The sequence below is a fragment of the Astatotilapia calliptera genome, chromosome 13, assembly GCF_900246225.1.
Source record: "Astatotilapia calliptera chromosome 13, fAstCal1.2, whole genome shotgun sequence".
NCBI classification, from domain to species: domain Eukaryota; kingdom Metazoa; phylum Chordata; class Actinopteri; order Cichliformes; family Cichlidae; genus Astatotilapia; species Astatotilapia calliptera.
In genome coordinates this window covers 29,465,431-29,490,009 of record NC_039314.1, presented here as the reverse complement: position 1 = coordinate 29,490,009, position 24,579 = coordinate 29,465,431, and the positions used below count along the sequence as shown (strand labels likewise).

The 24,579-nt window shown below is 48.7% G+C and overlaps 1 protein-coding gene across 4 annotated transcripts in view; it reads right to left on the bottom strand.

Moving 5' to 3' along the window:
- Positions 1-2,418: 2,418 nt before the first annotated feature.
- Positions 2,419-24,579, bottom strand: part of LOC113034728 (echinoderm microtubule-associated protein-like 6) — a 66,652-nt gene continuing 44,491 nt past the window's right edge. Inside the window, exons 17-46 of one of the 4 annotated variants that reach the window (XM_026189689.1) lie at positions 22,318-22,423; positions 21,648-21,741; positions 21,464-21,564; positions 21,028-21,230; positions 20,840-20,951; positions 19,934-20,061; positions 18,465-18,606; positions 18,216-18,368; positions 17,455-17,586; positions 16,866-16,954; positions 16,522-16,698; positions 15,970-16,204; positions 15,450-15,576; positions 11,811-11,819; positions 10,637-10,715; positions 10,432-10,561; positions 9,016-9,114; positions 8,790-8,870; positions 8,498-8,518; positions 7,505-7,678; positions 7,214-7,422; positions 6,968-7,125; positions 6,505-6,619; positions 6,228-6,416; positions 5,896-6,068; positions 5,664-5,826; positions 5,346-5,449; positions 5,092-5,245; positions 4,720-4,820; positions 2,419-4,140 (exon numbers count right to left, since the gene is read on the bottom strand). In XM_026189689.1, coding sequence (XP_026045474.1) covers positions 4,116-4,140; positions 4,720-4,820; positions 5,092-5,245; positions 5,346-5,449; positions 5,664-5,826; positions 5,896-6,068; positions 6,228-6,416; positions 6,505-6,619; positions 6,968-7,125; positions 7,214-7,422; positions 7,505-7,678; positions 8,498-8,518; positions 8,790-8,870; positions 9,016-9,114; positions 10,432-10,561; positions 10,637-10,715; positions 11,811-11,819; positions 15,450-15,576; positions 15,970-16,204; positions 16,522-16,698; positions 16,866-16,954; positions 17,455-17,586; positions 18,216-18,368; positions 18,465-18,606; positions 19,934-20,061; positions 20,840-20,951; positions 21,028-21,230; positions 21,464-21,564; positions 21,648-21,741; positions 22,318-22,423 — 3,783 coding nt within the window. In that variant the 3' untranslated portion in view covers positions 2,419-4,115. The remainder of the gene's footprint in view (positions 4,141-4,719; positions 4,821-5,091; positions 5,246-5,345; positions 5,450-5,663; positions 5,827-5,895; positions 6,069-6,227; positions 6,417-6,504; positions 6,620-6,967; positions 7,126-7,213; positions 7,423-7,504; positions 7,679-8,497; positions 8,519-8,789; positions 8,871-9,015; positions 9,115-10,431; positions 10,562-10,636; positions 10,716-11,810; positions 11,820-15,449; positions 15,577-15,969; positions 16,205-16,521; positions 16,699-16,865; positions 16,955-17,454; positions 17,587-18,215; positions 18,369-18,464; positions 18,607-19,933; positions 20,062-20,839; positions 20,952-21,027; positions 21,231-21,463; positions 21,565-21,647; positions 21,742-22,317; positions 22,424-24,579) is intronic. The other 3 variants (XM_026189691.1, XM_026189692.1, XM_026189693.1) reach the window with 3 other exon arrangements.

Genomic DNA, 24,579 nt, shown 5'->3' with positions numbered 1-24,579 from the left:
TTAAAGTAAATCTGGGTAAAACCTGGCCCAGAGGTAAAGTAGGTGTCCGAGAAGAGGATTGTGTTGAAAGCTTGGCATCGACTTTTAAGAATGATTTTTAATGAATTTTTGAATATGCAACCAGACTGTCACGATGGCTGTATTGGGCTGTTCCATTGTAATTTGTGTGCGCGCGTGTGCGTGTGACTGTTCGAGTCTAGGCTTTCAATCAGGATATAAAGCGAAAAGGCGCTACCGTAAAGACTGGTGTAAAAGCGCAAGGAAATTTATGCGGCGGATAGGAGACGGCTGGCTTGACCGCGGCTCACAAATGACGGCTCACTTTACCGCGGTTCAGAGCCGAGGGGCTCAAACTACCAGAAGCCAACATTGCAGACATACAGGACAGCTACAAGCAGTGTTGCCAACTCCTCAGTAAGGAAAATCGCTATTGGTTGTCCTAAAAGTCGCTAGAAGTCGCTAAATGACGTCAACGCCTAATTTGCATAATAGGTCATGCTAATCTAATTGTAACCTACGTTGTTGGAGAGAGAAATAACATCGCGGAAGAGACATAAAGTGAGTAAAAAACGTCCTAAATGCATTTAGAGTTTATTTAGAACTACAAATTAAATTTCTTTTAGCAATTATTGTTTTTTCTTAATGTCACAATTCCAACCCTGCTCCTTTACCCGGGCTTGGACCGGCAAAAGTGACCCTGGTGGAGTTACTTTGTGTGTGTGTGTTTATAAGTAGTTTTAAACCTTGTGATCCACAAAACAGCATAAGAGTAAAAGAAGAACTGACTGCGTTACAGCACCCGCTGCTTGTTGAGAGTAAAAGCGATACGTGCTTTCACGTCCTTTTTAGCGACTTTTTTTTAGAAACAAAGTCGCTAAGGGGTCTGATATGGGCTCAAAATGTGGTCATAAATATTTTGTACTTGTAAATCGGTTTTGTACTTGTAAAAAAGATTTGTGTGTGGACTTAGCCCAAAAAATCCCCTGCAAGTTACAAGTACGAATTTTGACCCTATTTTTCTTCCTTTAAGCTGATTGGTCAATGTCATGTCAATCACAAATTAAACAATCCAATCAGAGGACAGATGGGTTTGGCTGTCGGAGGGTCGCTTTTTTGAACTGCAGGTCCTTGAAGGGTAATCTCTATATAAATATCCGATAGCAGCTAGGTCCCCTAACTTTCAGCAGCTGTTGAAAGGATAAAGTTGTGCTATATCAGTGGTTAGAAATACTATTATTACTTTAGGATTAGTTTAACACAAAGTCAGGGCTGACCCAGGACCATTGCTGTGAGTCACAGTGCGCAGCATAAAGGTCCTTTCACATCGGACGCAGCATGTGCTGCTAATGCTAACTAAAAGCAAAGGATCCAGAATTTGTTGCTGGCTGCTGGGCTCTGTGGGTTTTTGCAGCAGCTCTACCTGCACTAGATGCACCTGCCCCTTGTTGTTTTTATCTCTGACTTTATGTGAACTACAAGAGTTTGTTTTTTTTGCTGGTTCTTCAAATGTTCAATAAAAACATGTATGCTAATTCATAACGAAGACTGTAATGAAGACTGTCATTTCCAAAACACTGCCCGCCCCCACCCCGCGGTCCGCAGCGCTGTTGAAAAGGCTGTGGAAGTCCCTGTATTAAACATGTAGACCTGTGACACAAAAATCACCAAACTCGGACGACCACAGACTGTTTTCCTTCGTGGTGATGAAGGAAAACGCTGGGTTGGCATGTAAAAGGGCATTTATTCCCTTCAAAGACCTGCAGTTCAAAAAAAGCGCCCCTCCGACAGCCAGACCTCTGTTCTCTGATTGGATTGTTACATTTGTGATTGACATGACATTGACCAATCAGATGAAAGGAAGGAAAATGGGGTCAAAATTCGTACTTGTAACTTGCAGGGTTTTTTGGCTAAGTCCACACACAAATCTTTTTTACACACACAAATCTGCAAGTACAAAACCGATTTACAAGTACAAAATATTTATGACCACATTTTGAGCCCATAGTCTGAAAACTCGCTAAATATAGCGACAAAGTCGCTAAGTTGGCAACACTGGCTACAAGTACCTGGGGATCCCACAGGCGAATGGGAACCATGAAGAGGCCGCTAGGAAAGCTGCAACCACCAAGTACCTGCAGAGGGGCAAGTCCTGAGGAGTCAGCTGAACAGTAAGAACAAGATCCGGGCTATCAACACGTGCGAGAGCTTGAAGGATAGACCGCTGCAGGGGCGAGATACAATTTGACAGAGCAAAAACTACGTAATATATTTTTATATGCAAAACTTTATAAGCTGCTAAGGAGCTACATATCCATCTATATTCAGCTTTGAGGGTCAATACTGTGTGTGTGTGTGTGTGTGTGTGTGTGTGTGTGTGTGTGTGTGTGTGTGTGGATAAACAAGTCAGCAGTCGGTTGGTTTCTCACAGGTTTTTTTTCGTTCATGGTTACACACACAGACTCTTTGACACGTTTCACGACAGTTACACGTTAATAATCCGACACACAGACTCGTCCACGCTCCGAGAAACATGAACACGTCTCCAAATATCTCTTCCTGCGTGTTGGTACGATCACGAAGCTTTGGATGTTTCACGTCTTTCAAACAAAAAGCAGCAGCAAAGCAAAAAGCTTCTTTTTTTAAACGTCCATTTTTGGATGAACATTCTCAGTGTAGCACCAGACAGAGTACAAAAAAGAAAACACGAGTTCAATTATGGATTAAAAACAAATAAATCAAGCATATGAACCTCGTCCAAAAGAAACAAACACAGGTAGAAAGATCCGGAAAGGCACTTAAGTGTGACGATGTCCAACCACAGATGCAGTGAAGGCGCTGACATGAAACGTGACCGTGAGACTTTTTGTTTTTTCAGACAAACTTCACAAAGTTTCTGTAAATATGAAACTGCATTCGATTATTTTTTATTATAAAGCAGTTTAACGTTTCTGTTTTCTGCATAAAGAAATCTTAGTTTGACCAGAACGCCCGCTCGAATCGGCTCATTTCAACAACACGTAATAAGATGCTGATTGCATCAAAACCAAACAGAAACCAGAGCAATGTACCAGGATGACCTTTGACCCCCCCGTGGTGATTTCATTTTGTTTCTCGTAGTTTTTATTTTGCTTCATGTCGGTGTTTCGTTTTTATATAAACAAAGACTTTTGTGTTTTACTTGAAGATAAAAATGAATCCACCTCAAAGAAAAGAAAACAGAGCGATGTAATAAATCTTTTAGTTTAGTCTTTTCTTTTTCTTTAATTTAATGACATTTTAATTTCGTTTGCTGTGCCGTTTGTGTCTTTGCGTTTATTCCTCCTAATTTAACTTTAACGTCTCTTTTTATAGTTTCTGTTTCCTTTGAAACTTTGACAGATGCGTGTGAATTTTATCGTAAATGACTTATTGCCAAAATAACCCCTGAATGTAACCGAGTATCTTCAGGTTACCGAGAAATAGTTCTCGTGTGACACTTGTGGGCCTCCGTACGTTCGTTTGAAGCCGTTTTAATTACCTTCAGCGCGGCTCAGTTAGAGCTGCCTTAAACTCTGATTTCTGCTCAGTTTTGTGGAAGCAGCAGCTTTGAGCCGACTGGAATGTCTTAAATGTTCAAACCACTGCGACGACCCAACGCAAGGCCTTATGGGTAACAGCAGGTGGCAGAAACCGTCCAACAAGGTCATCCTGTGGGTTTTGGTCAGATACCAGCTGATGGATCCTCTGAGTCATGTGATCCATCAGGAAGGTTCCCGCTGAGCCCTGCAGGGGGCGCACTGACGTGCAAATCTGAGCGTGTGGTTGACCAAAGTGAGGGAGGGGTCTGTCGTTTGATTGGTTTACAGCTGTGCGCTCCCTCACTTTATGAACCTGTTTGCACAAATTTTAATGTTTTTTTCACCATGTGACCAAAAAAGAAAACGACAAACATGTAAACATCAGCTGATAGAGTCCGCGGGTTCTCCCGAGGCTTTGTGTTCACGTCCATGCATCCGTCCGTCGTGGAGGGTTAGTCGCAGTCTGGCTCACGTGGCGTTGGAGGCTCGGGCCGGTTGTGGGTTCGACTCCCTCTGGATCCACTTGTGGTCTGTTTAAGGCGCTGTGGATCCGAGTGTTTACAGACATTTCCACACAAACACACTGAAACACACAAACAGGCATTCAAGGAATTTTGTGTTGTCAACTTCTGCAAACTGTAACAAAGACTTTGTCCACCAGGGGGCAGCGTTGCCCCTGCGACCGCTGCGCTTTAACTTCCTTTTAGTCCCAGTTTCTTCTGCTTTAAACACGAAGTTTAAACTGGTTAAAAAAACATCGATGGGCTTGTTGCACCACCTTGTGGTGCAGATCGGTATTACGCAAACGTAAAGCCCGCCCCTATTTAAACTTTACCTGAAATCTCTTAAACACGAACAGAAGTGTTGGATACAAGTCATAACTTTCCTAATCTTAGAAGATATTTTAACAGTGAGCACTTTGAATTACATTTACAGGCTCACAGCAAAAACAGGTGGAAAACAGGTGAGACTGTAACTGCTGTAAGAATCTGTTTAGAAGGTGTTTGACTCCGAAACCATCAATAAAGACACACGTGTGAAAACCAAGGTTCATGCGCCCGTCGCAGCATCTTGTCTTTGTAGTCAGAGAGAATAAAAACAGTTTTATTAGTTTAATCTCTCCTGAGTGCATGGTTGTGTTATTGATCGGTGATCGGGTTACCTGCAGTCGTCTCCTCCTGTGCTGATCACGTATTTGTCGTCGTGGGAGAAGCGGATGTTGGTCACATGAGGCGAGTGGCCGAGGTAGCGCTTGTGTTTGGCCTGCAGACGGAAACGAAGCAAACGTGCGTCCGTTTAATCAACTTAGTCCTGGATACAAAGAATAAACTGAACCTGAGCCTACAAACACCCTCAGCTACACAAGTTTGATATCCTCAGAGATCAAAAGGTCAAAAGTTTAACTTCAAACTTGCGACTTTGTTTCTTTCCGTTAGTGCTCATGAAGCCCTCGACTCCTCGACTCCTTCATTTATTTCCTTTCCTACCTCCGAACAACTAATACTGAATAAATGAGACGTGGCCACAAACTCACAAACTTCTCTGTGCAGGGGAAGTCGAACAGTTTGACCAATCCAAAGTCGTCGCCGGTGACGATGTTCAGGCCGCCGTGAGACACACACGCGCAGCTCACGTCAGCTTTGTCGGCGTTTCGAGGCCAAATCCCCAAAACTTCGTCTCCCAGGATGCTGAAGAAGAGACGACAGAAAGGGCGAGTCAGCGCCGCGGCTCGTTGTCGGGTTAGCTCGGGGGTCGAGCGGGCGACCATGAGCCGTGTTTGTGCGTTACCTGGTCCACGTTGCCCAGGTGATTCTGTCGATGGCGATCGGGTCGCTCACCAGCTTTCCAGAAGGAACCTCGAACACCTGCCGCTTATAAGCTCCCGTGGACACCTGCAGGTGAGATTGTGATGCACGTGTCAGCAGAACGAGTGTGTGTGTGTGTGTGTGTGATCTGTAGCTGGACCGAGGATGGCCCGGGGGTTTTGTAGGGTGTGTGTGTTTTTTGTGTACATATACATGTAGAGCAGTTGTATCACAGCACCTGGTGACTGTGGGAAGGAAGAGCCCCCGTCTAACAGGAAGAGACCTCCAGCTGTGGGTGTACCTGTACGTAGCAGCTGTCAGCAGAGAAGTCGAGCTGCAGGACGAAGGCGGGGATGTCGCTGCAGTAAACCAGCCGGTTCAGCGTCGGCCCTGCGCTCACGTCGTACACGTCCACCGTGTTCTCCACGGAGCCGACCGCCAACAGCCGCCGGTCGGGACTGAAGCTGCGCACAGAGTTCAGTCAAACAAACATCCAGCGCTTTCATTCTTCGCTCCTGCTCTCGCTCTCTTACCGGATGTCCTGGACGGTGGCGCTGCGGTCTCGCTTCTTCGCCCACATCTTCAGCGAATTGGAGAGGAGGAGGAGGAACTCCCCGTTCTTCATCCCCACCGCCAGCATCTCTCCGTCTGCGCTGTAGCTGACGCAGCGAGCCGCGTGGCCGACGCACACTTTGTTCAGCAGTTTCTAACCAGAGAGAGAAGATTTCTTTAACCAGCCCTCGCTGCACCACATCACGCAAACCTGCAGCAGCGCCTGCTGTTTCTAGCCCTCCTCCACCCCAGCATCCACCACCACCGTCCTAAAGAGCCTGGACTCCAATCACTGACATATGTATGAATGCACCTTGTCGGCGAGGTCCCACAGGCGGATGGTGGCGTCGTCGCTCGCCGTGATGCAGAGATCTTTGGCTGGATGAGCGCCCAGACCCCAGATTCCCCCCCGAGCGTGACTGTCCAGCAGCAGGTTGGACGCCGCGTTCTTCTCCCCGACCTCGATGATTTCGCCGTCTTTCGTCCCCACCAGGATCTTACCCTGAGGAAGACGAGAGGCCGAGGCGATGAGGAAGACGGACGGGTGATGGCGGAGGAGGAGGAGCGGGGAAAGGATGTCGAGATCTCACCTTGCCTCTGCAGACCGACCGCACGCACTCCACCTGCTGCCCGGTCTCCAGCTGGAAGGCTCGGCATCGTTTCATCTCCTGATCCCAGAGCTTCACTGCTCCGCCCTCCTTCGTCCTGACGCACAAACACACAGTTTTTATTTTCCATTTTTTCCACGAAGGAGAAAACAAAAACTGAAAAACTAGAAACAGCACGAAAGAGGAGGTTGGGTTGCAAAGGAGCTTGCAGACTGAAACAGCTTAAACAGAGGACCACGAATGAGGCCATCACACAGAGATCAGCTGATCTCTGTTTCTGTGGCGACGTCCGTCCACAGAGAATTGGCGGCTTTCAGGAAGTAGAAAACTTCCAAACTCATGGTTGGTCCCGTTTTCATGACATCATATATAAACATCCTTTTAATAAAATCTGTATTATGAAGATGGTTCTCGATACAGGTGAAGCGGTCGGCGTGTGACTCACGGCCTCTCCTTTCCACCGGTGACGATGAGTCCGTCTCTCAGGGTGGTGTACATGGTGAAGACCGGCCCGGTGTGAGCCTTCGCCACCACCCGCAGCAGGTAGTGATCTCGCCACACGTACACGTCCCCGTTAATGGCCCCTGTGAACGTCAAGTTATTCTGCAAACGTGAACACAGACACGGTCAGCTTACGTGCTTCGACTGAACGACGCTCCTGAGGGGCCCCGGGGCGAAGCGGCGAACTCACCGCACCGAAGGCGACAGACAGCATCGTCTGCATCCTGCCGTCCTCCAGCGTCCCCACCACGCCCTTCTTGTACATCAGCGCGCCGCCGGCCAGCGTCCAGAACTTCACGTGTTTGATTCCCACCGACACGAATTGAGCGTCCGAGTCGGGCCGAAACTCCACCACGAAGATCCGGTCCGGGTGTCCGGCTTTCCCGCACGCTCGAGATCCTGCAGAGGAGACACGCCTTGGTTACCATGGTTACTGCCACCACAGAGGGACGCGAATCAAACCACGCTGAAAGTCTCTGACCTTCCTGCCAGCGCCACACCGTGATGGTGTGTTCAGGGTCCACTCCGACGGACAGCAGCAGCTTTCCCGTGGCGCTGAAGTTCACGTAGCCGACGCCTTTGCTGTGCGGACAGCGGAGGATGGACAGCGTCTGCTTGCCCATGGCGTCCCACACGTGGATCGAGGGGGTCGTTCCTGCGCGGAGACGAGCGAGTGTTTATCGCCGTTACAGCCACAGGCAGCGTCAGCACGACCACAGAGGGATAAACTACGACAGCTACACAGAGGGGTCGGTGCAGCCGACAGACACCCTGAAAACCAGACGCTGTTTCACCGCCACGCTAAAGCGCTCGCGCCCCATTTATTTAATCCGAGCGTTCGGGTCAGGAAAGCACGACGGCACAAGAGTTTGCGTTTGGTACTCGAGTACTTTAACTACTCGTTAAACAAATCGAATGAGTTCAGTTTGAGACGAGCGTCAAACATGCAGCAGAAACATCATATTGATCGATCATCGAGGAAAATCCAACAAACTAACATCAGCCCGTCAGAAATGAGTCACTTCAATCATTTAATGTGGTGAAACTATCCTGTGTTTGTTGATACAAAGTTACCCAGGAACAAATGTTTATTTAAATGTGTGCAAAAAACAATGATTAAGAATATGAGACAATATGAAAAATGTGTTAATGCTGATGCACTGCTGGAAAAGTAGAATTTTGAAGAGCTTTTAAAGTTTTTGATTAAAAAAACAGAACTTTTGTATAACATGAATATATTTTAAATATTTAATGAAATTTCTGAACATTTATCAGAAAAATATTACTTTTTTATAAATGTAAAAATTTTGTTGAAAAAAACGATTAAAAATGCAAAAATATTTTGTTTAAATTGTTTCTTTGCATGTTTTTATGAGACGTAGCAGTAAAAACCAAACCGACACGTCTGGTTGAGTCGGGCGCTCTGGGTTTCAGTTTGCTGTGATGGGAGGCGTGCGGGTCGTTTGTAGTTTACCTGGGAGTTCACCGCCGTCACCTGAGGTGTTGTGAGAGCGATGGTGACAAATGAGGCCGGCCAAAAACACACACACAAAGACAACAACATGAAAACCTGCAGTGAGTCACAGCCAGGCAGAAAAAACGTTTCATTCATCCTGCGTCTGCGCGGAGCTTCGACGTTCCTGACTGCGGATCGCTTCGGCTGCTCTACGGTTCGATACCAAAACAACAAACTCTGGGACGTGAAGCTCTGCTTGTGTTTCCTGATTGGCTGAATTAACCCCACTTCCTGTATTTTAAACGCAGACCTCGAGGAGAAACTGTCGCGACGTGGCGCCTCACAGCTGCAATAAGCGTTTGCTCCCTGTCGGTGAGTCGGTCAGTTTCCACTGTGTCAGTAGAAATAAAGCAAAGCAGGCGGGTTAAACAGGAAGCAGGGAGAGAAAGCGGGACTTCTCTTTAGTACAGTTAGTGGAGGAAAACACGGCCATGCTCCGACAGCGACACGCCACACACACAAACACCGAAGCGTACCGATCTGCCCGGTGGCGATGATGTTCTTGAATTTGGGGTGCTGGTTGACGGTCAGACACAGGATGTCGTCCGTGTGCTCCAGGTAGAAGCTCTGAGTTCCTGCAAAGACACGTAAACAGACACGTTTTACCTGCAAGGCACCAAATAAACTCCAGTTCTGGCTGAAGCTCAGTCATCGCTTCATTCAGCACGAGTCACGGACACACTCGTGGTGTTTGTGGGGCTGCAAACGCACACATGCAGGTGAGCTAACGACACGGTTTCGTTCTAATGGATGGTGCTCTTTCTGGTGATGTCGTCAGAAGCTGTGCTTTTCTTGTGCAAAGCTCCGCCCACGCTGCCGGAGATCAGCAATCTGCTGCTACACGACAGCGACGGGCGACACTGACAGCAATCAGAGTTTGCTGATTTTAAGGTGCTTTTTTGGACCCAAAGCAAAAAACACAGGATGGCAACACCCAGGCACAAATCTGTGACTTTGTGTACCTGTGACGACTGCGCTGAGTTTTGTCTGTTATCAAAGGAGCGTAAGTGGTCATTGAAGCGTGCAGCACGCCGACCACTTTCCATCCAAAGGTGATTGCACAGCTCACCCGAGCCGGGTCCTGGTCTGTCACGTCTGTCATTCTGCAGTTAAACTGCCGTCCTGCAGCATCCGTGTCCTGATTTATGGACACGTGATCTGTGAGGCTTTGGCCGCACTCTGAATGTGCATCTCTGTGCAGCAACAAATGTGTAATTGTGGCTGTTTCCTCACAGCTGATCGCCGGATTGTCACAAACAGACTGCATGAAATTGCCAACTTGAGCCCACTTAGCCTCAAGCTGACAGCAGACACGTTATCGCCGTTTCATCACCGTCTTAATGCACCAAAGTTTGAAGACCGCCGGTCTCCATCTGCGAAGCAAAGACATCACAAGTCCACCGAACTCGGCCACGATCACTCTGTGCTGCAGCTTCCATCCACCTCAGTGTGGCTGCAGCATAAAACACGAACCGACCAATCACAGCCGAACGGCTCTGTGAGGTAAGAGGCGTGTTTTTGTTGATGAGATCTGGTGGAGCGCAACATCTTTGCTTCCTGTGTGCGAGCAGGTAGATACAACCTGAACACGTTTCCACAGGTGTGCATGAAGCTGAGTCTGCTCAGCAGAAACTGTTTAACAACAACAATAATTTACCTGGTAAAACCGTTTTCACAAACATAAAAGCTTTTGAATATTAAATGTTACATCACTGACATCATGTTTCTGTGCAGCAGGTAGAAGGGGCACATGCAGAGATGCATTTACAGAGACTTTAACATCTTTCGGACACCAACGTCTGCCGACTGTTCGTGCGTCCGTCCTGCTGAAACAACCTCACGTTAGGACTCATCGTCCACGGCACGTCATTCAGGTGTGTTGTTTGTGTTACCGGTGCTCAGGCTGTGCACGATGGCGGTGGCGGCAGTGTGGTACACGATCTCGGCGCCGTCGTTGAGGTAGTGCAGGTTGTTACGACAATCGAAGCCCCGAAAACCAAAGACGTGGTCCAAGATCAGGTCCTGGAGAGGGAGAAGCGGACGGTGAACGCAGGGACAGACGGACAGACGGGCCGACGGACGGACGGACAGACTCACCTCGACCGGCCGCTTCTTCTTGGACACGTTGTTTTTCTGGAGTTTCTCGGGCTGCGGCGCCGCTCGGCTCACTGGCGGCCTGCAGGATCGATCAGCGTGTCAATGAATCGGTCGATGAGTCAAAGACAGAAAAACATTCATTTACATGTTAAAGGACGAGATCAGAGACACACGGGTGGAGCACAGACATGGAGACAACATGAACTACACATCGGGGGGTTAAACAGCTGATCCGGCGGTGTGCTGGTGCTCCGCCCTCTTTCTGTGAACTCAGACCAGCAGCCATTTGGGTTAGAGCAGCCGTTCTGCTTCTGACAGAGTTAAATCACTCAGATTTGTTAACGTTACAGCGTCACTGTGCTCTTTGTTGTCTGTTGGCGACTAGAGGGAAGAGGCGGAGTTTAATGCAACCTTTCACTAAACCGAGAGCGTCGACCTGCCGAAGCACCTGAAACCTACAGGAGGAAGGTTCTGCTGCTATTCAGAGTAATAACTCTAGTAACTGTTGCAGTAATTGCAGGATTTTGCGGTGAGTGAACCAGGTCCACTGCATCGTCAATCGTCACGGTAACAACAGTTAAACTTCAGTATCCACTTATGAACCTGTTTCACCTGCACAGGTGCAACTCAAAGTGACAACAGGTGCACTGGAGGGGCAACAATGAGACCACCCCAAAAAGGAAATAGATTAGCAGGTGGTGGTGCACCCCCGTCAGCTCCTCCAGGATGGTACGGACCGTCTGTATCTCCCTGCACATGTGGAGGAGCAGATACCAGCAGACGTTACAGGAGCTGAGCTGCACAGGTGTCTGCTCCTCTGTGACCTCCAGCGGGTTACTCATGAGCACGTTTCTGACCAAACCGTCAGAGTCCACGAGGGCAGGTCCACCACCACAGCATCGTCCTCCAGCACGACTGGTTTGGACGTGGGTCCGCGGGGTCTGCACAGGCTCCTCGTTGGCAAATAAACTTTCGTTTTTAGCAACTGAAGCGAGACGTTATCGCTCAGTGCTGCGAACGGTTCATCAAGGCGCCAAAGCCGTAAGAGAAGTGGTGCATGACGGAGAGATGAAAGTGACCGAACAGGACGAAAATGCACTGAAACGTTTTCATGAAATGCCAGCGTGTGATGCGAACACGATGAAGAGGACATGTACAGGCAGGCAGGTGTTACCTGGATCCCCTGGACAGCAGAGGGATAGAACCAAGGTAGAGCTTTAGAAACACACACAGTCACGCACTCTTATCTACACTTAGACTCAACACACACATGCACACACACATGCACACACACATGCACACAGGCTTTCCTCCTCAGAGACACTGTGGCTAAAAGTACATGCTAACAAAACGCTACCATGCTGCTGCTGCTGCTGTTTAATCCTCAGGCTGCCAGCCTAACATGCTAGTGCAGCTAACCGTGTCAGCAGGCTAACGTGCACAGGTACACCTGTGGCCTCACAGCAGCAGGTGCAGCCCTGTACCTGAGAACTTAGAGAGCCTGGATTACTGTTTATCAAAGGGAGACACAGGTGGCTGCTGCAGTATCATCGATACCAAACATCTGATAGATGTTACTCTGAAGAAAACCCGACTATTCTCAGCCGAGCTCCCCATAGAACATCTTTCTCTGCTGATGAAGTCCCACAGGAACAGGAAGTGACATCCTGTCCTTCCATCAGGTGAAATATTGTTGTCCCAAAAGCCTAGAGACCGCTCCCTGAACATGGCGGCTGGTTTTGTCCTGACACTCTGTGATCTCTGTGGTCTTACAAACACAGGTGTGTCCAGTCGGCTCACGTTACCTGCAGTCAGGCTCCGAACATATTTAGGCCAAAACTCGATCCAACATAACATTATGAGCACTGACAGGTAACACCAATGACACCTGTTAGTGGGCGGGGTCTGTCAGGGAGCGGGTGAACATTTTGTCCTCAAAGTTGATGTTAGAAGCAGAAAAATGGGCGAGTGTGAGGCTACGAGCCAGTTTGGGTCAGAGCGTCTCCGAAACGGCAGCTCTGTGTGGGTCTGCAGGGGTCAGTTTTTATGGTCCAAAGAAGGAACAGCGGTGAAGCAGCGACGGGGCCGTGGAGGCCGATGCGTGTGAGGACTGAAGCCTGGTCTGTGTGGTCCGATCCAACAGGCGGGCTAAAGCTTCATGCTGGTTCTGATAGAAAGCTGTCAGGCTGACCCCTGTCCCCCATTGAAAGCACCAACAATGAGAACTGGACCACAGAGCGATGGAGGAAGGTCGCGGCCTCCTTCCTCCACAAACAGGAACGGTCTGTGCAGCACAGCGACAAGTTTGAGGTGTTAACTCTAATTTTTAAAAGATCGCAGTCCAGTCGAGCCTCAGTGAGATGTGCCGGACAAACGAGTCGGATCCCCGGAGGCTCCACCCCACAGCTAGCAGGACCTACAGGACCTGTTCACACCTGCTGAGTCCACGCCTCGACGAGTCGTGGTGTTATGTCTGATCGAGGAAGAGTTTGAATGGATTTGTAAATGAGAGATTTCTGCTTTTGGGCTTTAATAAATGATCCAAAGTGGCTGCAGCTGAGGTTTTAAGTGTGACCATCCACACAGTAAGTGTTGGCTCATACTTACTTGACAATGCCCTGCCTCCAGGGGAATGCAAGTTAAAACACAGCAGAGATATTAAGAGTTTCTACGAGGCCAGAGAGCAGCAGCAACACTCAGGAACTAAGGGTACCACAGAGGGACAAAACAAGAGTTATCAGTCAGCACGGGCACCCTTTATCATTAAAGATTCTCCGGACTCTGAAACTTGGAGCCGCCCATTTTCTTCCAAATACCTGCAAGTTCTAGATTTGGTCAGAGATTCTGTCACTGAGGCGCTGGAAGAGAAGACGTGCACACCGGGAGCTTCTGTGCATGAACTCAGAGCACAGACTTGATGCTGCTACTCCACAGCCTGGAAAACCCCATTTCTACAGGCTGGAAAATCCTCACTTCATATAAACCCAGTCAAAGTTCCCACATGACCACCTCGCAATCAGCTGATTTAATGTTCTACAATTACTGTAGTATATTTATGCATGCACCCTGCAGGTCCACGGGGGTGGGCTCAGGTTTGTCCTCTTTTTAACCATCTTTACAGCTTTTTTGAGATGTCATAACTTTGTGAGTTCAGGAGAAATCTGCAGGGCTGAAAAACACATTTAAGCTCTGTGAAAATCTGCAACCAGATCAGTTTTACACCCACTCAATGACTTAAAACCTAAAGCCCAGAGCTCCCCGTGTGGGATAGGTGGCTGCTCAAAACAAGTTCATATGAAAGGCCCCTCAGTTATCTACGTTTGACACCAGGCTCAGCTTCTTCACAATAATTTATAATATGGTAACATTTTAACAAATAAACCTCATTTGTCTTCAGAAGAAGGAACCTGGTTGGTGCTTAGATCGATCTTTGGTCTGCAGCTTTCTGACCCTGCAGACACATTTGTTCCTTGAAGGTGCCCTTTGTTGTTGAGTGAACTGTGAACACCGATATTACAAACGCAGCCAGAAGGATCCACTCAGCATGCAGAAGCCTGAGCATGCACGAGCACATCAGCACACGGGCGCGCACACAGGGAACGTCACCTTCACTGAAACAGACAGCGAGGATAGAACATGTTGGAAAGTCAAACAAAGCTCAAGAACTCGTTAAAGGAAATCACAGAGAGCACGAAGACATCCTGCACGATTAAGAAACCGGAGAAGTCTGTGGAGCTTGAAGCTGAGAGGCTGTGTTAAAATGTGTGGTCCCAGTGTTTATTATGGGTTTGCTGTTCGGGCTTCGACTGCATGATTTCTTCTGCCAGCTCACTCCCAGGACAGAGATGTAATCTCACAGAGTGACCTCTGACTGGCTGGAGAGTTCTTGATTACGATTTTCTGTTCTTTAGCCATTTTGAACTTCTTTGAAGCTCTTGTTGTATTTTTCTGGTTGGATGTTTTCGCTGCTGTCAGCAAAAGATTAAGATGTGAAGATTTCATTTGTACGAGTTTATCACGTCCTGTGTTTCTCCCTCTTTGTCCCGTCTTACTGTGTTAGTGTCTTTGACTATTACCTGTCATCTTGCTCGGTCTCAGCTTTTGAGTTTCGGTGAAGTTTTGTTCCTTGTTTTATTTTAGAGCATGTTCTCTTCAACTGTCTCTGATTTTCATAAAGATTTATTTTGTTCATATATTAAATAATTGTTACAAATTTGGACAAAACAAGCTACAGATTTTTTTAAATGTCATAAAGTATTCTACATGATTTAGTTTGCAGTATTAGGAAGTATCACTAGTGTTTTTTGCAATGTGATGTTTTTCATTAGTGTGCGCTCAGATATGGGAGCCTTTGTCATATTTTACCAGCAACACTCCGACATGTTTTTAATGCACCCGTCCCAAAATACAGATCCTGATTCATTATGATGGTAAAAAACAGAAGTGTGTGTGTGCACGTGTGTGTGTGCAGGTGTGTGTGTGCATGTGTGTGTGCGTGTGCATGTGTGTGTGCACGTGTATGTGTGCAGGTGTGTGTGTGCATGTGTGTGTGCACGTGTATGTGTGCAGGTGTGTGTGTGCACGTGTGTGCGTGTGTGCACGTGTGTGCGTGTGCATGTGTGTGTGCACGTGTATGTGTGCAGGTGTGTGTGTGCATGTGTGTGTGCACGTGTGTGCGTGTGCATGTGTGTGTGCACGTGTGTGCGTGTGTGCACGTGTGTGCGTGTGCATGTGTGTGTGCACGTGTATGTGTGCAGGTGTGCGTGTGCATGTGTGTGTGCACGTGTGTGTGTGCATGTGTGTGTGTGCGTACCTCTCCTCAGCAGAGAGCTCCTTCAGCTGTTGGTGAGGTTTGGTTCCTCTCATCGCTCTGATGCTGACGGCGTACATCTTCGTGGTGTAATCCACCGTCTTCTCGCGGGCGACGTCGCTGTCGTAGCCTTTAAACACACACAGTTACAGATCTGAGGGACGGCTTCTGGGTTTATGTTGGTGCTTCACTGAGAGGTCATGTGACACCTGGATCCAGACATTTTTGCATTGAAGCTTTCAGGCAGAGACTTTGTTCGTGTTTGTTTGGATGCATGAAGGTTTGTCTGTGTCTGCTTTATGATGTCACAGCTACGATAGCTGAGAGGTGGAGTACGGATAAAGGGCGACGCCATCGTGTTTGGTGCAGATCTGAACCTCGTTTCTTGAACTGTGAGCTGGTGCAGAGACGTCTGCTGAGTTTAGCACCAGCGCTGCTCTCTGTTCATGATGTTGCCGAGGCTACGATTAAAGACGAAACTGTAAACTTTGGATTCGTGTTTATCGAAACAATATTTTCAAACCTCCGTCCTCCTCGATGTCGTCATCCGACTCCTCGCTGTCTACGAGCGGTCGGCTGTCGCGAAACAAAGGCCCGTCCCCCTCCACGCTGACCACGCCTCCTCGCTCCCTCACCCAGATCATCAGGGCGGTGTCAGCCCCGCCCACCGTCAGGAGCGTGGAGTCATCCTGAGCCCAGCGGACGTTTGTGACCTGTGCGCTGTGGCCCACGTAACGCTTAAAGCGAGCGTACTGACCCTGCAGGAGGAAAGGAAGCAGGTCCTTAAGAGGAAAGGTACACACACTCAAACACCTGAGGTCAGAGGGGCACTCTGATTGGTCCTAACTTTACAGGAAGTCACACAAGTTATCCAAACTGACTTTTCTATCGCCACATTGAAACCTGGGAGGCTGTGGCTGAGAAACCGCGAGGCGAGCACTTCAGAACAATCAGACAGCGTTGAACCCAGAGGAGTCGCCCCCTGCTGGCCACTAGAAAGAATGCAGTCTTCTCTGTACAGTGTGTGTGTGTGTGTGTGTGTGTGTGTGTGTGTCGTTGAGGTTGTGTGTCGTACTCTGACGGGATAGCTGAACAGTTTGAGGAAGCCAAAGTCGTCTCCGGTGGCGAGCAGCGCGTGGTCTCTGGTGAGTGACGTGGCGTTGATGTCGGTGATGTCGCTGTGCGTCGGCCAGATTCCCTCACAGGTGGAGCCCAGAACCGACGTCCAGCCGGCCCACTCGATCCGCTCCAGCTGCACAAACACACACACAACACGACACACACGGGTCGTTTCCACACGTCAAGCTTTTCTGTCTCCGGTACGAAACAAACGGACTCGTTCACGCCGCTGGAAATACGTTGGAGGCGTGACATCATGAACCCCAGCTCCTCCTCCTCTCGCTCAGCATGCACACTGACCTCACAGTTTCTGATGGTTTGTCGTTTTCCTCGCGGGGCTTCAAAGAACAGCTGCTCTTTGGCTCCCGTGTTGACCTGCAGCAGTTTACCTGCAGCACAAAGACAGCAGAGAAACATCGTCTGGACTAAGAATAACGCAGCGGCTGAACGCGCTCGCAGATCTCGCCGTCTGCTCGCAGACTCTCTGTGCATCATTCAAAATTAGCATTTACCCTTTAACTTAGTCCTCAGTCACATTAGGGACGGGTCGGTGACCCCTGATAACCTCTGGTTGCTATGGAAATATGGACCAATAACCTGAGCGTGGTTGTTTTGGTTGGTAGCAGACAGCAGCACAGTTCGCACAGAAGACGCCAACATGTCCGCAAACACTCGCCGGCTGCTCACCGAGCGGGAAAAACCGGAGGACGCTCGTCTCCAGAGGCCCAGCGTTTACTCTGAGGCCTTTACTCTGTTAAACAGCGCCCCCTGCTGGGCGGAGGGCAGCATCTAAAGTGTGAAATTATGATTTAACAAGCACTGCTGTTGTCAGGTGTGTGCAGGTGTGAGAGCGACTCGGATGGGAGAGAGAGAGAGAGCCGTGTGCTACCTCGGGCGTCCCAGTCGATGTGCGTGATGTAACTGGACGCTCCTTTACAGATGCCGACTCTCTTGCTGCTCAGCACGTTGTAGATGTCCACGAAGCTGTCGTGTGACGCCACCGCCAGGTATTTACCTGAGTCTGAGAGCACGAACACCCGGAACACACACAGTCTGTCACATGACCCACAAAAGATCAGATCACAGCAAATCAGCACGTTCATGGCTCTGCCTTTAAGTTACAACAGTTCATGTGCACAGCGAAGCTCACACATTTACAAACACGACAGCCGTCTTTATAAAACCTCGCAGCGTGTGTGCAGGAAGGTGGTGTTCTGACTGATCCTCCTCTTTTTGTAAGACAGAAGTCAGGACAGGAAACTGTGGCTGGTTATTTTCACCCTCCATATCTACCTGCCTGACCTGGCAACACCTCAACAAAGAGCTGTGTTCATCTGGGGGGGTTCTGTAAAGCTTCTCCTGATGTGTTCGTCAAAGGGAACCGTTGATAAAAAAGCAGGCGGCATGTGATATAAGAGCCAACGGCTGCAGATGTTTCAGCTCATCGCTGCCACCAGCGAAGGAGGAGGAAACACATCAGCGGTTAGCACCGTGGCCTGGTGCGTTCTCCAGGGTGTCTCACAGTCCAGGCAGACACGTGTTAGCTTAACAGCTGATTTCAAAGTGCACAGAATGAAACATCTGCAGTAAATGACTGTATGTGTGTGTGTGTGTGTGTGTGTGTGTGTGTGTGTGTGTGTGTGTGTGTACCTGGGGAAAAGCGGATATCAGAAATGGCGTCACGCCGATGGTGGAAGCTCAGCAGGTCCTCCAGCGTGTCTGCGTTCACCACCAGCACGCCGCCGTCGCTCAGACCGACCGCCAACGCTTTCCCGTCAGGAGAAAAGGCGCAGCAGCGACCGCCTGCAACACGCACCAAGTATCCGATTACTGGCAATCTGGAGCTGTGACGCGTTCAGGGACATTAGTAAAAGCGGACGCCCGTCCCGTTACTCTGACCTCTCTTCAGCTTGCGGACGGCCACCATGCGGTGATTGGCTGACGTCTCCCACAGCCGCAGCGTTTTGTCATCGCTGACGGTGGCGCAGACGGGGAGGAGGGGGTGGGGGGCCAAACCCCAAACCTCGCCCTCCATGTGACCCTACACACACACACACACACACACACACACACACACACACACACACACACACACACACACACACAATATTACCATGATGATGTGAACGTGCAGCAGGAACAGGAGACACATGACAGGAGATGGCATTACCTTGGCCTCCAGTAACACTGTGAGGAACCTTGGAGTCATGTTTGACCAGGACATGTCCTTCAACGCACATATTAAACAAATATGTAAGACTGCGTTCTTCCATTTGTGCAACATCTCTAAAGTTAGAAATATCCTGTCTCAGAGTGACGCTGAAAAACTAGTTCATGCATTTATTACTTCCAGGCTGGACGACTGTAATTCATTATTATCAGGAAGTCCTAAAAACTCCCTGAAAAGCCTTCAGCTGATCCAAAATGCTGCAGCAAGAGTCCTGACAGGGACTAGAAAGAGAGAGCAGATTTCTCCTGTTGGCTTCCTGTTAAATCCAGAATTCAAAATCCTGCTGCTCACATACAAGGTCTTAAATAATCAGGCCCCATCTTATCTTAATGACCTTGTAGTACCATATCACCCTATTAGAGCACTTCGCTCTCGCTCTGCAGGCCTACTTGTTGTTCCTAGAGTATTTAAAAGTAGAATGGGAGGCAGAGCCTTCAGTTTTCAGGCCCCTCTTCTGTGGAACCAGCTTCCAGTTTGGATTCAGGAGACAGACACTATCTCTACTTTTAAGATTAGGCTTCAAACTTTCCTTTTTGCTAACGCATATAGTTAGGGCTGGACCAGGTGACCCTGAATCCTCCCTTAGTTATGCTGTAATAGACGTAGGCTGCCGGGGATTCCCATGATGCACTGGGTGTTTCTTCTTCACTCACTATGTGTTAACAGACCTCTCTGCACTGAATCATATCTGTTATTAATCTCTGTCTCTCTTCCACAGCATGTCTGTATCCTGTCTTCCTTCTCTCTCCCCAACCAATCACAGCAGATGGCCCCGCCCCTCCCTGAGCCTGGTTCTGCCGGAGGTTTCTTCCTGTTAAAAGGGAGTTTTTCCTTCCCACTGTCGCCAAAGTGCTGCTCATACGGGGTCACATGATTGCTGGGTTTTTCTCTGTATGTGTTATTGTAGGGTCTGCCTTACAATATAAAGAGTTTGAGGCGACTGTTGTTGTGATTTCATGCTGTATAAATAAAACTGAATTGAATTGAAATCAGGTCCACAGGCACCAGACGTCCCCTCACCATGGAAACAGGTGCACACACACACACACACACACACACACACACACACACACACACACACACACACACACACACACACACACACACACACACACACACACACACAGAGTATTCCCACCTGCACCAGCAGGGTCATGGGTCCGGTCTTGTCAATCTCCAGAACTTCTCCGTTTTTGGTTCCCACCAGGATGTGACCGTGACCCAGGGTGATGGCCCTGATGGACGGGTTGTCCTCCAGCAACAGTCCTGCACACACACACATCTCTGTATCGTCTTTTCTGGTCTCTGTTTCTGCTGTAAAGTCTCTCTGTAGTTGTTTTTCGGTCTGAGTTTCTCTAGTCTGCCTCGTTTCCTTTTTATAAAGATGAAGCTGCCGAAATGATTAAAGCAAAATCAAAAAGATCTCCCTGTGTCCTGGGCGATCGGGTTGGCTTAATTACTGTCTCTCTGTAATCGTCTCTGTGATCGGCTGAGCAGCCTGGACTAAAGGCGGCTCTTTCCAGTAACTGCTCTCTTTTCCAAACCTGGATATTTTTGCAGTTTCAGCTGCACGTCCACATGATGGCAGCGTTGGACAGAAGAGGTTCTGCTCCACAGGTTAAATATGAAGCTCCACCGAGTTACAGAGCATCTCTGTGTTGTTAGGAGAAAAACTGAAAACATGAAGCGGTCAGTGGGTTTGAGTCTCACCTGTCAGGAGACGCCACAGGTGAGCCTGGTACAGGCAGCAAACCCACTGGCTGAGGCTCGTAGTGACACAGCATGCAGATGTTTAACATCTGGCTGAGTTTACACCACGATCACGTTTCAGCATCAAACGTTTGCTTATTGTTTATCTTTGTAAACATCAGCTCAGCCATCAGAGTCTTTAAAAACTGATGACATCATCAGCCGTCACGCCGCTCTCGCGTGCTTTGAGCTGCGTGTCCAAACAGAATCTCAGACTCTGATTGGTGGGATCAGGGCACAGTCAGTCCACCTTAAACGATAAGGTGGAGCTGTAATCGTGACTGAATCTAAGCACCTTTCGACCCCGGGGACAGCGCTGCTCTCTTGATGGCGTAGGTTTTCAGGCAGCGATCAAACATGTCGTCCCACAGCTCCACCACGCCGTCCTTCCCACCCGTCACAAAGCCCTGCAGACAAGCAGATGTCACTGAGTTTAAATACCTCACAGAGGCCGTGGGTGGGGTTCAGGTCTGCCCTCCTCACCTTGTCCAGGGAGAACGTGGCGAACACCGGCCCGTCGTGGGCCTTCACCGTTTTCAGCAGCAGCGGCTCCTTCCAGATGTAAACGTCTCCGGTGGCGGTTCCGGAGAACACCAGCGCCTCAGTGCGGCCGTAGCACACTGACATCATGGTCTCCGGCCGGCCGATGCTCCTAAAAGCGCCGCGCTTGAAGGTCAAACCACCACCTGGAGGACAGAGGGGAAGTGCTCCGTCACACTGTGACCTACAGCACCCTGCAGCAGCTCCTCTAGTGTCCAGCAGGGGCTCCAGTCAGTCCCCACAGACTGCCAGGGTAAAACCTCACACCTGTAACGCCTGTACGGGGCCGGCTCACCTGCTTAAACTGGTGCCAGTTATGGCGAGCGGCTGTGGGATAAAAGCTAAACGACAAAGTGAAACATCGACGCTGCAGTTTTACCTGCAAGCTGCCAGAACTTGATGTGTTTGATTCCCACAGTGACCAGTTTGTCCGTGACCATGGGATTACACTTCACCACGAAGATCTTGTCCTTGTGACCCCTGAGAGAAGACGGACAGTCAGTAACCGTCAGCTGCAGCTCTGTGCAGGTAAACGTTAAGGTCAGCAGCAGACAGGCGAGTACCGGGCAGTGGCGAGCTTCTCTCCTCTCTTCCAGTCCCAGACGACGATCGAATGTCCATCATCGATTCCCACCGAAACCAGACTCTTCCCATCAGCTGTGAGAGGAAACACAGATCAGCTGTTTACTGTGAGTCCAATCAAAGCTTTAAAATAAGCTGGCGTGTAAAACACACCCACAGTTTTTCAGTCGTGTCGACCACAGTTTGCAGTGACGTCGAAATCTTTTGCAGACACAAAAATGTCGTGAACGCCTCCAGAGACGACTTTGTTTCATACGATGTTGACAGTTTTAGTATCTGTGAACTCTCAGGCTCGTTTTCTTAATGTCACATTGTCATTTACCTTTATTTTAATGCTTTTAATCAAGTTTTGATGTTTCCAGTGAGGTGGGAATGTGTCGTGTCCTGTGGATCTCTAATGCACTGTGCCTATAAAAGGTGGACTGAAGTGCGAGACGTTCACTCTAATTTGTCCTGTTTATTTTGTAAATTATGTCTCCATGATAGTCACAAAGGACCAGACAGCTGCTCCGCCCTCGTCCATCACCCCTGGTTTTACCAACATGGTGAAGACGCTCAGTTCTTTAAGTCTTTAAAGCAGGATTTTATCAATCACGGTGCTGCCATCCATCCTTATACACAGTGTGTACGTGCTCATATACACACACACACCTGAGAAGTCCAGCGCACACACTCCTCTCTGATGAAAGCCTTTGAGCAGAGAGAGGCACTTCAGAGTCTGGATGTCCCACACGTGGACGGCCGGGTCCCTCCCCACCTGCACAGCACCAACATTAAATGCGACGTTAAGAAGAAACAGCGAGAGGTTTGTGGCAGAGCAGACGAAGGTGCAGACGGTCTGAAGAAACTAAAGCTCCTGCAACACCTGCAGAACAACAAGTTTTAAATAGCAAAACATGAAACAACAGATAAGCTGATCAAAGCCGATTAATAATAGTCACGGCAACTCGGAGTGTCCAAAAAAACCTACACGGTGCAGTATGCAGTCCATAAAACTGGAGAAGTACTGCTTATCCAATATCCACCTTAAAATGATAAAAAATAGACAATCAGACAAGCCCATCCATCTATCAATCCATGCATCCATCCATCCATGCATCCATCCACTCATCCATCCATGCATCCATCTATCAATCCATCCATTCATTCATCCATGCATCCATCCACTCATCCATCCATCCATGCATCCATCCATGCGTCCATCCATCCATGCATCCATCCATCCACTCATCCATCCATCCATTCATCCATCTATCAATCCATGCATCCATCTATCAATCATCCATCCATCCATGCATCCATCCACTCATCCATCCATCCATGCATCCATCCACTCATCCATCCACTCATCCATCCATCCATCCATCCATCCACTCATCCATCCATCCATCCATCCATCCATCCATCCATCCATCTATCAATCATCCATCCATCCATGCATCCATCCACTCATCCATCCATCCATGCATCCATCCATCCATCCATCCATCCATCCATCCATCCATCCATCCATCCATCATCCATCCATGCATCCATCCATCCATCCATGCATCCATCTATCAATCATCCATGCATCCATCCATGCATCCATCCACTCATCCATCCATCCATGCGTCCATCCATGCATCCATCCATTCATCCATCTATCAATCCATCCATGCATCCATCCATCCATGCATACATACATCCATGCATACATCCATCTATCAATCCATCCATCCATCCACTCATCCATCCATCCATGCATCCATCCACTCATCCATCCATCCATGCATCCATCCACGCGTCTATCCATCCATCCATCCACTCATCCATCCATCCATTCATCCATCTATCAATCCATGCATCCATCATCCATCTATCAATCATCCATCCATCCATGCATCCATGCGTCCATCCATGCATCCATCCATCCATGCATACATCCATCTATCAATCCATCCATCCATCCATCCATCCATTCATCATCCATCCACTCATCCATCCATCCATCCATCCACTCATCCATCTATCAATCCATCCATGCATTCATCCACTCATCCATCCATCCATCTATCAATCCATGCATCCATCCATCCATGCATCCATCTATCAATCATCCATCCATCCATGCATCCACCCATGCATCCATCCATCCATGCATACATCCATCTATCAATCCATCCATCCATCCATCCACTCATCCATCCATCCATGCATCCATCTATCAATCCATCCATCCATCCATGCATCCATCTATCAATCCATCCATCCATCCATTCATCCATCTAAATATCCATCCACTCATCCATCCATCCATGCATCCATCCACCCATGCTTCCATCCATGCATCCATCTATCAATCCATCCATCCATCCATCCATCCATCCATCCATCCATCATCCATCCACGCATCCATCCACTCATCCATCCATCCATGCATCCATCTATCAATCCATCCATCCATCATCCATCCATGCATCCATCCACTCATCCATCCATCCATCCATGCATCCATCCACTCATCCATCCATCCATGCATCCATCTATCAATCCATCCATTCATTCATCCATGCATCCATCCACTCATCCATCCATCCATCCATGCATCCATTCATTCATCCATGCATCCATCCATTCATTCATCCACCCATGCATCCATCCACTCATCCATCCATCCATGCATCCATCCACTCATCCATCCATCCATGCATCCATCCATTCATCCATGCATCCATCCATCCATGCATCCATCCATTCATGCATTCATCCATCCATCCATTCATCCATCCATCTATCAATCCATGCATCCATCCATCCATGCATCCATCCATCCATGCATCCATCCATCCATCCATGCATCCATCCATCCATCCATCCATCCACCCATCCATATATCAATCCATGTCAGGGTCGCAGGGACCGTGTACACAA